This window comes from Plecotus auritus (genome assembly GCF_963455305.1).
Source record: "Plecotus auritus genome assembly, chromosome: 3".
In the NCBI taxonomy this organism is placed as follows: Eukaryota; Metazoa; Chordata; class Mammalia; order Chiroptera; family Vespertilionidae; genus Plecotus; species Plecotus auritus.
The window spans coordinates 63,468,355-63,482,303 of NC_137772.1; the positions used below are offsets into that span (position 1 = coordinate 63,468,355).

The 13,949-nt window shown below is 40.0% G+C and overlaps 1 protein-coding gene across 12 annotated transcripts in view; it reads right to left on the reverse strand.

Annotated features, from left to right (window-relative positions):
- Window positions 1-2,036: 2,036 nt before the first annotated feature.
- LMO7 (LIM domain 7) overlaps window positions 2,037-13,949 on the reverse strand; it is a gene marked incomplete at its 5' end in the record, with an annotated part of 97,682 nt that continues 85,769 nt past the window's right edge. For 5 of the 12 annotated variants that reach the window (XM_080662014.1, XM_080662015.1, XM_080662023.1 and 2 more), the window contains 6 exons: window positions 2,054-2,800; window positions 4,103-4,205; window positions 5,314-5,422; window positions 7,280-7,555; window positions 11,220-11,433; window positions 13,766-13,818. In XM_080662014.1, coding sequence (XP_080518140.1) covers window positions 2,778-2,800; window positions 4,103-4,205; window positions 5,314-5,422; window positions 7,280-7,555; window positions 11,220-11,433; window positions 13,766-13,818 — 778 coding nt within the window. In that variant the 3' untranslated portion in view covers window positions 2,054-2,777. Of the gene's footprint in view, window positions 2,801-4,102; window positions 4,206-5,313; window positions 5,423-7,279; window positions 7,556-11,219; window positions 11,434-13,765; window positions 13,819-13,949 lie in introns of all 12 variants that reach the window. The other 7 variants (XM_080662022.1, XM_080662025.1, XM_080662016.1 and 4 more) reach the window with 3 other exon arrangements.

Genomic DNA, 13,949 nt, shown 5'->3' on the forward strand with positions numbered 1-13,949 from the left:
CTGGTACTGGCACAAGAACAGACATATAGATCATTGGAATAGAATAGAGAACCTAGAAATTGATCCAAACCACTATGCCCAATTAATATTCGACAAAGGAGGCATGAACATACAATGGAGTTAAGACAGTCTCTTCAATAAATGGTGTTGGGAAAATTGGACAGATACATGCAAAAAAATGAAACTAGACCACCAACTTACACCATACACAAAAGTAAACTCAAAATGGATAAAGGACTTAAACATAAGACGGGAAACCATAAAAATACTAGAGGAATCCACAGGCAGAGAAATCTCAGACATATGCCGAAGGAACTTCTTCACTGGTACTGCCCCTAGGGCAATGGAATCTAAAGAGAAAATAAACAAATGGGACTACATCAAAATAAAAAGCTTTTGCACAGCAAAAGAAACCATCAACAAAACAACAAGAAAGACCACTACATGGGAGAACATATTTGCCAATGTTATCACTGATAAGGGTTTAATCTCCAACATTTACAGGGAACTCATACAACTCAACAAAAGGAAAATAAACAATCCAATCAAGAAATGGACAATGGACCTAAATAGAATCTTTTCGAAAGAAGACAGAGGAAGGCCAAGAGACACATGAAAACATGCTCAAAGTCACTAATTATCCGAGAGATGCAAATCAAAACAACAATGCGGTACCATCTCACACCTGTCAGACTGGCTATCATCAACAAATCAATAAATGACAAATGTTGGCGAGGATACGGAGAAAAGGAACCCTGGTGCACTGCTGGTGGGAATGCAGACTGGTGCAGCCACTGTGGAGAACAGTATGGAGTTTCCTCAAAAAACTGAAAATGGAACTCCCCTTTGACCCAGTGATCCCACTTCCAGGAATATATCCCAAGAAGCTAGAAACATCAATCAGAAAGGATATATGCACCCCTATGTTCATAGCAGCACAATTTACCATAGCTAAGATTTGGAAACAGCCTAGGTGCCCATCAGCAGATGAGTGGATTAAAAAACTGTGGTACATCTACACAATGGAATACTATGCTGCTATAAAAAAGAACGAATTCCTACCATTTGCAACAACATGGATGGAACTGGAGAGCATTATGCTAAGTGATATAAGCCAGTCAGAGAAAGATAAGTATCACATGATCTCACTCATTTGTGGAATATAATGAATATAAACTGATGAACAAAAACAGTACCAGAGACAGAAACGTCGATCAGACCATCAAACCTCGGAGGGAAGGTAGGGGAGGGTGGGAGTAAGGGGGAGAGATCAACCAAAGGACTTGTATGCATGCATATGGGCCTAACCAATGGACACAGACAACAGGGGGGTGAGGGCATGGGTGGGGGGATTGGGGATAATGGGGGAATAAGGAACATGTATAACACCTTAATAAAGAAATTTAAAAAATATATTTTTTTTTATTTATTTCAGAGAGGAAGGGAGAGAGAGAGAGACAGAGAGAGAGAGAGAGAGAGCGAGAGAGAGAGAGAGAGAGAGGACATCAATAAGAAGAGAGAATCATTGATTGGCGCCTCATACACGCCCTCTACAGGGGATCGAGCCTGCAACCTGGGCATGTGCTCTGACCAGCAATCGAAACCTGACCTCCTGGTTCATAGGTCAATGCTCAACCACTGAGCCATGCCAGCTGGGCTCATTGTTTTATTTTTTTTTTATCACTGAGGAAGCAAAAGAATAAAGATTTTATGCAAATGATCCAACAATTCACCATTCACTTCACCTCTTACCATAAAAGCATACTGCATTCAAAAACAGCTTCCCATCAAAAATGAAGTTCCTTGTTAAAATTTTTCTACAAAAACAATATCAAGAGTGTGGTGATAGTTTCAGAGGTATACTTTTATGCCCAAGCTTGTCATATTGTACAGTTTATATGTGCAATTTATGATGTCAATTTATACCTCAGTGAAGATGGTAAATAAAACATAATATCACAAAAAGTCACGTACTGAAATATGACTAAAGTGCTTGGAATGTAGACACACACAAAACCACACAAGAAAAATAAATTAAAAAAGAACCACTCCTTAAATGCATCAGCAGTTTTATTTACAAATACAGTTGGACAGAAAGGCTCACTACTTCCTCGAGAAAATTTCTGGTATACAAACTATAATGATTTTTCATTAATGAAAAGCAGCAGCTTTCTACTGAAAACGGGCTAGTGACAATTCTAACGAAAAAAGAGCTCCCCTCATCAAGCAAATAACATTTCATATAAGCTAATTGTTTTTCAAATCATAATATATAGCTGAAAAGCAGGATACAGAAAGCAAATTTGGGGGGTGCATTTTAGTGACATTTTCCATATGGTTCTGTATTAATTTAGCACACATTACAATAAACAGCAAATGCAATTATATATTTATATTAACTATTTCAAATAATGTTTTAGAACCTTTTAAAAAAAAAAACAATAAAATAACCCTCTTCAAAACACCACTGATCATTATCAGCCTCAAAAATATTTTGAAGTTCTTTTTACCCTTGTGCTGTTAGGATGCTGAACTCAGAAAGTAAATACTGTACTTTTCCCCACACATAATTACCTCCTTATAAATAAACAACAACAAAAATACAGGTTCTACCAAGTCTATACTGCTCTGATGTAATCTACAGAGGCAAAAAAAAAAAGTGTTATTCTTTAAAAAAAAGAGAGAGAGAAAAACATACAACATATATTTATAGATCTACATCAGCAGCAACCAACTCTTCTTCTATCTGCAACAGTGCTTTCGTATGGAGGCTTACATCACATGGCGGTTGGCCGTCCAGCTGATCAGGCAGGGAGAGAAAAAAGAACAGCGCTTAGATTCAGAAACTCTGGAATATTGCTGTTGGGGATGCATAGCAATAATCACTCAGAGAATGGCCTCATGAGCCTCACGAGGTAGAAAGTCACCTTGTCCACTCACTGAGGATAAAGTGAGGCAAATCACAGCCTCTGGGTACTAGAAGTCTTTGAACTGCTGGTACAGAAGTAAGTTACACTCAACTCTCTTTTATTTGTGTTGGAGAAGAGAAAAGGCATGGGTACTTTTTCCGTGGTGAGTCCCCCAAAAATAAATTCTATTTGGCTTTGAAATTTGATTAAAGAGAGAAAAGCACACACACATATACACACTCCCCCGCCCCCCAATTGAACACCCAGCCTTGACATTCTCCAAGCTCAGTGGCAGCATCCAGGGAAGGACTGGGCTGCTGGGGTACGAAGACTCAAACCCCGCTGACAGATAAAAGAGAGTTGACTGGGCTGAAACCATATCCAAACCACTCTTCACATAAAGGGCCATATAAATACCTCAAAAGCAAAGGGATTTGCAGATACCACTTGTAACACCCTTTCACAATGGGAAGAAACACATGTTACCAGCATCAAGGTTCAAAATATACACGGCAGTAATGGTTGTCTTCATGGAGCTATAAGCAATACGCAATCTAACCGTGCTACCCTAGGTTTCATAGCACACTTAGAAACAAAAACATGATTAGACGCAAAATAGCATGTGAAGTTGTTGAAAAACTCAACTTTTCCGAAAATAACAGTGAAATGCCATATAATCAGACTTAATGCTCTCCTTTTAAAAATGTGTATGTTGATATCTGATTACATAATAACGAAGCATAAACTGTTCTTTATGACCTTTTAAACCACAGTTTTTAAAACTGATCATATTCTAAATCACATAATCAGAGCCCATTGTTAAATAATAGAAATCAGCTAATGATGAGAGAACAATTGATGACAGTCTACACCAAAAATTCATTTTAACTGTGTTTCTATTTGTTCGGATCCTCAGGTCATTAGCAATTTCTCCAGACGGAGCAGACCACACAGGACATCGTCCTGACTCGGGCACACGCCCCTCTCCAGTTCCTCAGCCCTACCACCCACCCTGTGTGGCTGCATTCCTGAGCTCTGACCCACCCACCGTACCCTCTTGGAATGGGTGGGCCACACTAAGATTCCTGAGACCTGGAGTTCGAAGGGGAGACGGGCGCAGGTTCAGGGAAATGCATGGGAACGCGTGGTTTCCTTAAAAGACTAGAAATTTTCTCCCTGATTTGCTCTCTTACATTTGAGTCGGAGATAGCAGTTGTTGCAGTACAGTTGGTTGTTTCGGATTCTGACTTCGGCTCCTGAGGAAGAGCCTCCGAGGTCACACTCACAGGCAACACACTGAAGAACAAACAAAGAAAAAAATGCACATGTGGTGAGCTCAAGAAAGGTTGGGGCACTCCTGGAAAAAACAACTGAGCAAAATGCAGCTTCTAAGCTCTTAAATATGTTTCAGAAAAAAAAAAAAGCCAAAAGATAATTAGTAGATTAAAATCAAGCCTGCTAGATGAGACATTAAATAATTCATAAAGCCAATTTTAAGAGCCAAGATGATCATTCTAAATATACCAAAAGAGCAAAAATGATTCATTGACTGGCTTAAAGAAAGCGAGTCTTCTCTTCTCTCTGGGGAATGAGAGAGGATCAAGCACCACATAAAAAAACCGAGGGAGTGAATGAACACTGGGAGACTGGCACTGCCCTCTGGGGTAGGACTCGCCCAGGGCCCCCACTGCACCAGCTTGGCAAGTGTTCTCACATGGTGCTTTCACCTCAAGGCTGGGCATTTTGGTTCCAAGTGCTCCAACACTAATAATTTTGACTCATTCTGCTTTCCCTAGAAACAGCCCACGCCAGCAATATACAAGCTTAAACAAGCTGTGGTCTGTGGGACTCTGGGATCAACAACTGGAATCACTCTTTGGCCCAACACAAGTTCAAATAGATGTGTCTCTAAAGACAGTTACTGCAAAATAAAGTTGTTACAGCCTTAGTTCTTTCTTATGTGCAAGCAACCATCAAGTGCAAGCAGCTGTGCAATTCTAAAAATATTTCCCATGCTTGTCCTTTCAGACTCTCCCTAGTCAAAGCTAGGCTTTTAGATACTTTTATAATTGCACGTCCCATCCCTATGCTGTTAATGACATTATTAAATTACATTTCAAATATGCATGAGAGAGAAAGCATTTATGCACTGTAAATTTTACTAATGGAATCTTAACAGATTGGAGATGGGAAGTGCAGAGCATTTCTACAACTTTTGAAGCCAGGTTCAGGATTTGAGAACTAAGTAGTAGCAAGCAATTTGAGATTCAAAATGCAGCACAGACCGACAAATACAGCAGCACCTAGCTCGCTAACGGCACGTCCACACCCAGCGCGCAAAGCAGCCATGCGCTCTCCAAGCAAAGCTTTGCGGGGCAGCAGCGGCTGTTTATCTTAATCTCACCTTAAAACAATATAAATGATAACAAAGACCCAGGGACTCGATGATCATGGCAGCTCCTTTGCCCAGAATGCTATTACAGTAGGAGCACACGCGCTTCCCACTGACTGACCTAGATGCAGAACGAGAGTGGAATGGAGGCTTTCATCTGTGCAGCTCAAGGTTATCATTTGACAATCACACTAGGGCAGTGGTCGGCAAACGGCGGCTCTGTTGACTAATGAGTTTGCCCACCACTGCCCTAGGGTGTTAACATTAACAATTTAGGAAAGTCTCTAATCTGTGGGAGGAAAGGTTTCACCAGCCAATCAAAATGTGCCCTGATTACATTATGCCTTGAAGGATCTCTGTGATGGTTGAGAAATCCTTGATGCCTATTCAATAAATGAACAATTTTGGTGTAATTGGTCCACTCTGCATTTCGAGACGCTATCCTCCTTAGATCCATTTGTATTCAGCAGTCGTCTCCCCTCTTCCAAAGCACAACTCTAATCATGTCATCTCTCCCATGAGAACACCAAAAGAGCAGCCTCACAACTTCCGAAAGGCATCGTAAGCTACCCTCCCAATCTTAGTTTCCCATCCTCTTCCTCATTCGCCCAATATTTCATTTAAGCAGAAGTAGCTGCTTTCCTTGCTGTGCCTCTGGCTTGACTGCCTCTGCGGAGAAGGAAATGGAAAAAGCCTGTCAGCTACCATGTAGATAAGTGTCTACCTCCCTTTGGATACAAGTCTCACCTTCTCTCCAAGGTGGGAAGGGGTAGGCCACTGCTGACCTCTGGATGCCACACGGCACTAGCCTCGCACTTCAGTGGCACTGAAAGGGCACAGCTGTGGAGTGCCTCATGTCAGAGCACCACCTCCCAGACACAGGCCTTTTCAGGCAGAAAAACCCTGGCCTGTCTCCTGTGTGTTCTCCCAGCGGGGCTCTCAGGAAATGGGTACTGTCTCCCCCACACATGGCCTTCATCTTCCTCCATAACTGACCATAAATTCTCACCCCATCTTCTCTCAATTCAAACTTCCTGACACATTTTATAGATCCTGGAACAAGCAACACTTTTAGATGGATCTAAAATATAGTCTCTTAAGAAAAAAATCCCTTTATTTAATGGCTAATAAAAAAATAAATCCCAGTATCAATCATTGTGTTTCTACTTTTCAGTATTTCATTTGCATGAGAAGCAGTATATGCTAGTAGCACTACTTTTGGGTAACAGCAGAAACACTGCTGTGTGTGGCTTCATGAAGCCTCAGTGATCAGTGGAGAAGCTACGCAGATCTAAACACCCAATACCTGCTGCTATCTGAGCTTTCCTCCATAGCAAAAGGCAAGTTTTTATTCAAGACCTATGGTTATAACTCTTCCACAGTTCTCATGGCATATGATCCACAGAATCAGTTGATGTAGTCTGAACAAAATGTCGGCAAACCAATAAGAGGCAGGCAATAGTTCTGGAAATCAAGAACCAAAAACAAAAACAAAAAAACAGTATCGAACTACTTAGAAGTTCCATAGACAATGGAGCTTGATTACAATGCTTTCCTTTTACGCTCAGTTTCTATAAAATGAGTTTGTATTGTCTCATGAAAACAGTCAACCCTTTTATAAGACTGCTTTTGTTCATAAATTTCAAATGCATTCATAGGCTACTGTATATCTGTATGATTGCATATTGAGAACTATTCAGGTACATCTGTATCCAAGACACTGACCACAGCACCAGCCAATGAGACAGCGGCAATGATGCTGGTATTTGAAAGGTCACCAATGGCTTCAGGAGACATCTATATATGCTCTTAGAAAGCTATGAAGAAAGCCCTTTTAACTGATCTGACAAAAGAACACTGACCTTGATACATTCAAAAAGGCATGACTTTCTTTGGGAAGCTGGGACAAGATTTGGAGTGAATTTTAATGAAAAAATACCCCTGAAATTAAGAAAAGGAGAAACCCAGAGGGCCTCACCTGTTGCGTGGCTGGGATGATGAAGTTGAAGGGAAATGGCTGCGTGGAGTGGGGGACGGTGCGGGGCTGGTCTTCATGGACCCCGCTGCAGGAGGGGGTACGCTGGAGGATGGGTTTCGCATGTAGGCACGGTTGGACGTGGACACCAGCTGAGGGGGTGGGCGGCTGAAGTCTTGGACAGAGGAAGAGGCATAGACCCCTGTGGACTGACTGAGCCAAGGGGACTGTCTCCAAGAATTGGACCTTGGGGACTCCAGGTTATCTAGAGATTCGCCTCTGAAACAGAGAAAGGATTAGTCACAATTACATTACACAATCAACTAGGAATTCTTTAACATTATAGTCACTAAAATATCAATTTTATATATTTTATAAGCAGGTATTAATCTAACAAGTCCAATTACATATAAATTTACTTTTAAAACTGAAGTTTCTTTTCATCAGAGGCATCCTGGTATTTCATATTCAGTTAACCTTCACTGATTTCTATTTTATTTACTTGGTGCTTAGGTTAAAGAATAAATACCAAAGTAGAAAGGAAAATACAAAGAAAAATATTTTTTAAATAAAATACTCAAAGACCACATATATTTGCCCTTTAAATCTTTAACTGTTTAGACATACCGATCTTCATTTTTTAGACCCCAAACAAATGAAACCACACACACCTTTTTAAACACTTACATATGTCAGGTATTAGACTAAACACTGTCACAAAAAATACTGAATTATATAATCTTCACAATACTTGTGACTCAACTCATGAAATCGTGTGACCCTGCCCACCCCGCCCTCCCGCTCACTGCCTCGCGTTAACACCCTAGGCTAACCTCTCAACCCAGAGCTTGAGCACACCTGGCCCCGCCCCCGACCCCTCCGGCCTTCTCTGGCTGCTTCAAGCCCCGCCCTCGGTCCCACAAGTCGCCTCAGGCTGGTCCCACCTCTTCCAGGCGTGTCCCCACTTCCACCCTGTCTCTAGAGCAACACTGCAGCTTTGCCCCGCAGTGCACCCAGCCTCCTGCTGAACGTTTGTTACAGCGTGAGGGCATCATGAACATTAGCATATTAGCTCTTTATTACATAGGATATTCTCACAGAAGTTAACTTGTCCATAATAAAAAGAGCTAGCCAGTGGTGGACTGGCTTTTAAACCAAAGTCTCCCTGATTCCAAAGTAATCCAGGCCATCGCTACTGTGTAGCCCTCGTTCACTCACCACCAAAACCTCATGCAAATACAAAGTTTGGGAAATCTCTCTTAAATGAAGTAATATACTTACATTAATTCTGATCTATAAAGAATGACTCTAAATTATGAGGGTCTGTTTCTACCTAGTCAATTTTGTTATTATTTTTAAAATTTTATCTCTTATCCCAAATTTTAAAAATATGTATTTTTTCTTTTGAAGTTATAGAAGTACTACATCATCATAATGAGAAAGACCCAGGCAGCAGAGAAGGGTATCTGAAGGAGGAATAAGGTTTTCCCCCTCTCACCACAATTTACCCGTGCTAATCCCAAAAGTTGCCATTATTAACTGTGTTTCCTTCTACAAATTGACATATGTAAGTATAGCAATGTCTATAGTCATATGCAATATATGTGATGTGTTTACCATTCGTAAACAAATAGGATTATTCTATAATGCATATTCTTTATAACTTGCTTTATTCCATGTAATATACATGGTCTTAGAACAATCTTCATGTCAGTTCATGTGATATGACACTTCCATGGCCCCCCAATGGACCATCCCTCCCGGCATCCATGCCCTTGTGTAGTCCCCTCTCACTGATTCTGGGCTTGGCCATGTGACATGTAGACCTATGGGACATGAGCAAGCATGATACAAATGGAGGTTTGCTAATAAGCATTAGGCTTATCCTCTTGCAAGGTTTCCTCTTTGAATCCAGGTGCTGTGTCATGAGGCCACCCAAGCAGCTATGTGGAGAGCCCACATGGAGAAGAGAGGCTCCCAGCCGAGTTCTCAGTGGAGCCTCTCCCTCAGGGGTCAGCAAGTCGCAGCCCACGGCCAGCCTATGGATAACTCGTGAGTGTAGGGTATTTCATATTTTCAGTCATAAAACAATCAGAACAAAGAAAATCTGACAGAGACTTATGTGGCCTACAAAGTAAATTATTTACTATCTGTCTTCATACAAAAAAATTTGCCAGTCCGGCTCTGAATGACTACAGCTGGCCAGGGGCCCTGACCAACACCATATAAAGAACTGCCCAGTCGACCCTCAGAACTGTGAGATGTGAATCATTTTAACCCACAAAGTTTTGAGCAGCAATATGCCGCTTTCAATTCTTTAATAGTTGTATCATATTCTACCTAATCTGTGAGCCACCATTTATTTAACGAGTACTAGGGACACTCTTTTATTTTTAATTGTATATTTAATAATATTTAAGTATATGCCCTGGATAGGTAGCTCAGTTTGTTAGAGTGTCGCCCCAATGAGCCAAGATTGCAGGTTCAATCCCCAGTCAAGGTACACACAAGAACCAACCAGTGAATGCATAAATGGGTGGAACAACAAATCTCTCTCTCTCTCTCTCCCTCCCTCCCTCTTTCTCTCTCTCTTCCCCCCCAATCAATAAAATAATAATAATAATAAAGTATTTATTCTTTGATGTATCTTTGCATACTTAACCAAACATATCCAGGAGATAAAGTGCCAGAAACTAAAGTGTTCACAGGGCACAAGCAAACACTTCTGCTCAATGATCACTAAAAAACCATCCAACCAATCAGGAAGAATTCTTGTTTCCTTATATATTCGTCAATACTAGACTTACACATTCATTTTAACTCTCTACAAATCCTATATACACTGAGTGGCCAGATTATTATGATCGCTTAACGCATAATAATCTGGCCACTTGGTGTGTGTGTGTGTGTGTGTGTGTATTAGAGGCCCAATGCATGAATTCGTGTGTGTGTGTGTGTGTGTGTATTAGAGGCCCAGTGCATGAATTCGTGCATGGGTGGGGTCCGGCCAGCCTGGCCAGGGGGAGGGGACATGGGAGGTTGGCCGACCTGCCTGCTGGTTGAACTCCTGGCCGAGGGGACAATTTGCATATTAGCCTTTTATTATATAGGATATACACTGAGTGGCCTGATTATTATGCATTCAGAGATCATAATAATCTGGCCACTCAGTGTATGTTGATCTTTTCTATGTATAAAGACTTTATTTCTATGAACTATCTATTCTTATCAATTATCTGTTTCTATAAACACATCAGGGTTTATCTACTGATTTACAAAAGTTAGTTGTACATTGAGATAATTAGCCCTTTGCCTGTAATGTGTTGCAAATAATCTTCCTTAGTTTCTTGGAAATACTGAATGAAAGTAGCCTTAGTATTCATTTACACAAAATACATCTTTTAAAATGTTCATCCTCTCATCTCCAATCAATTTATATCTATATATTTTTTCAGAAAGTTAAAAAAATTGAGTTTTCACAGTTTGTGAACACAATTATGATTCCAATCTAACCATTATCTCATTGTAAACAAATAAACAGACGCTTAAATTTATTTTAAGTCCAGCATCCAAGGAAGCACCAAGAACTGCATGAATTATTTAAGTGCCCAAATCACACTGTAGACTTTTACATCCAGCTTTGAAATCTATTAGTCATTTGGTTTAGTCCACATGTATTCCCTGCTTGAGCCACAGTCTCCTCATGTGGAAAACAGAAAGCTTATCTCTGCCTCAAAACATTTTCCCCAGACAAAGCAACTGGTATGGGTCTGGCACCTAATGAGTGCCCAATGACATTTGCTTTACTTCCCTCTCTCCCACTAAATCTTGGATTAAGAGAAGAATTTATGACATCTCTTCACCCAAAGCAGCCAGCATGTCTAGAAATTAAATATTTGCCTCACAGCACAGAAGAGGAAGTAATTCCTAAAATGTCTCGCACCTTCTCATAATCCCAGGCAGACAAATGGGCTCTTTATTGACGCTGGAACTGCGCTGACGGATCCAGCTGCTGTCAGTGTGAAGGGATGTTCTCTTCCTCATTTCTTGAAGGATCTGTTGCCTCTCCAACTCTGCTTCTGATGGACCTTGTTCCTTCTTGGCGCTCCTCTGTGAAGAGCTACCGTTCCCAACTCGGTCTAGATATTTATGGCTTCCTAAATTAAAAACACATCCAAAGCTGCAGGGTTAGCACATTAAAAAAGGATAGTGGATGCATCTCCAAACAGAGTGTAGCAAAAATGTGCCATTATGCACCTATGCTAACATTATCAATTCTCAATGAGGCTGCTGCCTGGGAACCTACTCCTGGAAATTCCAATTCCACACCCAGAGGCACAGCACAGAGCACACTCAGGAAAACTAAAGAGGCTGCCTGAAAAGGAAACAAGCACACTGATTTCAGCAATAGGAAGTTTCCACATGCTCGTCCAAAAGCAGTTTCTCGTCCACTTTTCCCTTCCTTACTAAATTAAGTCAATTGAGCTCATGCTCACTGAATGCTTGCTGTGACAACTCCACAGGGAGCTGGGAGTTCTCTCAAAAAACTTACACTTCCCCTGGGGAGAGCGTGAAGACATACATGCATACATCTGTAGATGACGTGACTAGAGTCTCCATGGTATAAGTCTATGACTTTAAGTCATGACCAAATTGAAGAAATAAGAGCATATTCAATCACTACACTGGCTTTTGTGAAACTGAAAAATAGCCAAGTCGCCAAAGAATAACCAAAGGATGTCATGAGACTTGTTTCTCTTCTAAGAAACTGACAAAGCTACAAGTCAAATTTGTGAATGAAAATTAAGTCAAGTTTTATCCTGAAGGCTTTGTCTCATTGGATTTGCTGATTAATTTCTGGTTTGGTTAGAAAATCCATAACTTTGAAATCCTCCCCACGTTGATTTGGATTAGGAAATTTCACCTAGTGATGTATTTTCTTTTACTTTCCAGATTCACTGCTATTGTCATTCTTTCAAAATTCATGATGTGTCTCTGCCTTAGTTCATCTTCAAGTAAGCCATGAATAAGGCTGCCAAAGGTTCCTTATGTACATCTATGTTTATATTTGTGTATCACACAACTCAACAATTTTGTCAGATTTGAAATGAAACGTTTTCTATTTTAAAAGTACCTTATTGGCATAACTAAGTTTTTTAGTAAAATATTTGATAACTTCCACTGCCCACAATTCATTTAGTTAAGGGGAGAAGACATACATGCCAGAATAATCAGGTTAATAACACCAGCCACAGATAATAACAAGACAATTTCAGAGAATCACACTTGCCATTACTAACAGGTCATGTGTTTAATTTCAGGAGAGAATATTATCAATGCAGGTTAAAAATGTTTTATGGCAGACAGAAGTACTTAAACCTTCATTTTCAGGGTGGTTAGTGGCAAATTCTGGGGAGAAGAAACCAGAAATCCAAATAGGTGAGACCAGAAGAATCAGGTCAGAAAGCATCTGGTAAGTTGGAAACTGAGAGAGAGAACACTTTGGTTATAGTTAAATGTTCCTAATGGGAAAAACAGCAAAAGAGGCTGGAAAGATAAACTAGGACCAGATGATGAAAAGGAAAGGGGTGATCATAGAACCTAATAAAAACTGTAAATTCTACAAGTTTCAACAAGAAGTGACAAACTGGCTTCCACCAGACCATTCAGACCTGTACATGTGGTATGGCTCACAGAGGGTTTTAAATTTTTAAATCCCTTGTCAGTGCTTAAAATATAACACGAAAATCCAGATTTTGTTTGTTTTACTTCTCTTGCAATAGAAATGGTCAGTAATAACAGGCTTGCATTCTCCCACTTGGCAGTAACAGGCTGGAGCTGGGTAGGAGTGGCTGTCCACATAGATGAGTGTGTTCATGTTCACCAAGTTCACCTCAACCCTCACCTGGACCTCCATTCGTTTACGTAACTGACCAAAACCCTGCTTCCACAAAGCCTGGTATGCAAACCTTGCATAAAATGATGCCTTTTTCTTAGGTTTTTTTCTTAGTTGTATAACATCAGCTACATGTGTACCTAGAAAGGCACTTTATATTAACAATATCAGATTCCAAATTGTTTTTGCCAAGTTAGTGAAATCATTAACATTTTGGATTTTCTGACATCTAAGTGTACAATTTCTACTTTATATACAATTTTTAAGTCCCATAGTATTCTGCAGAAAACTTTTCTGTCCCATTCCTTTAGCTATAAGATGAAATCTACTATACAAAACTATCAGCAGCACTTGGCAAAATTCCCACATATTTCATTAGCTATTTAAAACCATTCTAAGGTCCCAGTACTCCCCCCATTATAAAGTAAGGCCAAAATAAGCAAAAGATAGTTTTGTTTTTAAACACAAATGCTAAAAATATTTGGTATTTTAACTATGTAATCTTAATGAACCGGAAATATCTTGACCTTAAAAATAGTGATCGTAGCATGTGATAGCATAAATAAACAATTTTGACAAAACTTCACATTTACCATTTTTATTTGTAGAGAAATCATCCAGCTCGGTAGTGGATCTGGATTTATTCCTAGAACACAGAACACAGTATATTACACATTCTCATTAAGAACATCCTTTTCATATTTATGAAGAACCAAAAATATAACTTTTTTATATCAAAGAATTTTTCATGTTGCACAAACTAGCAGGAAACAGTGA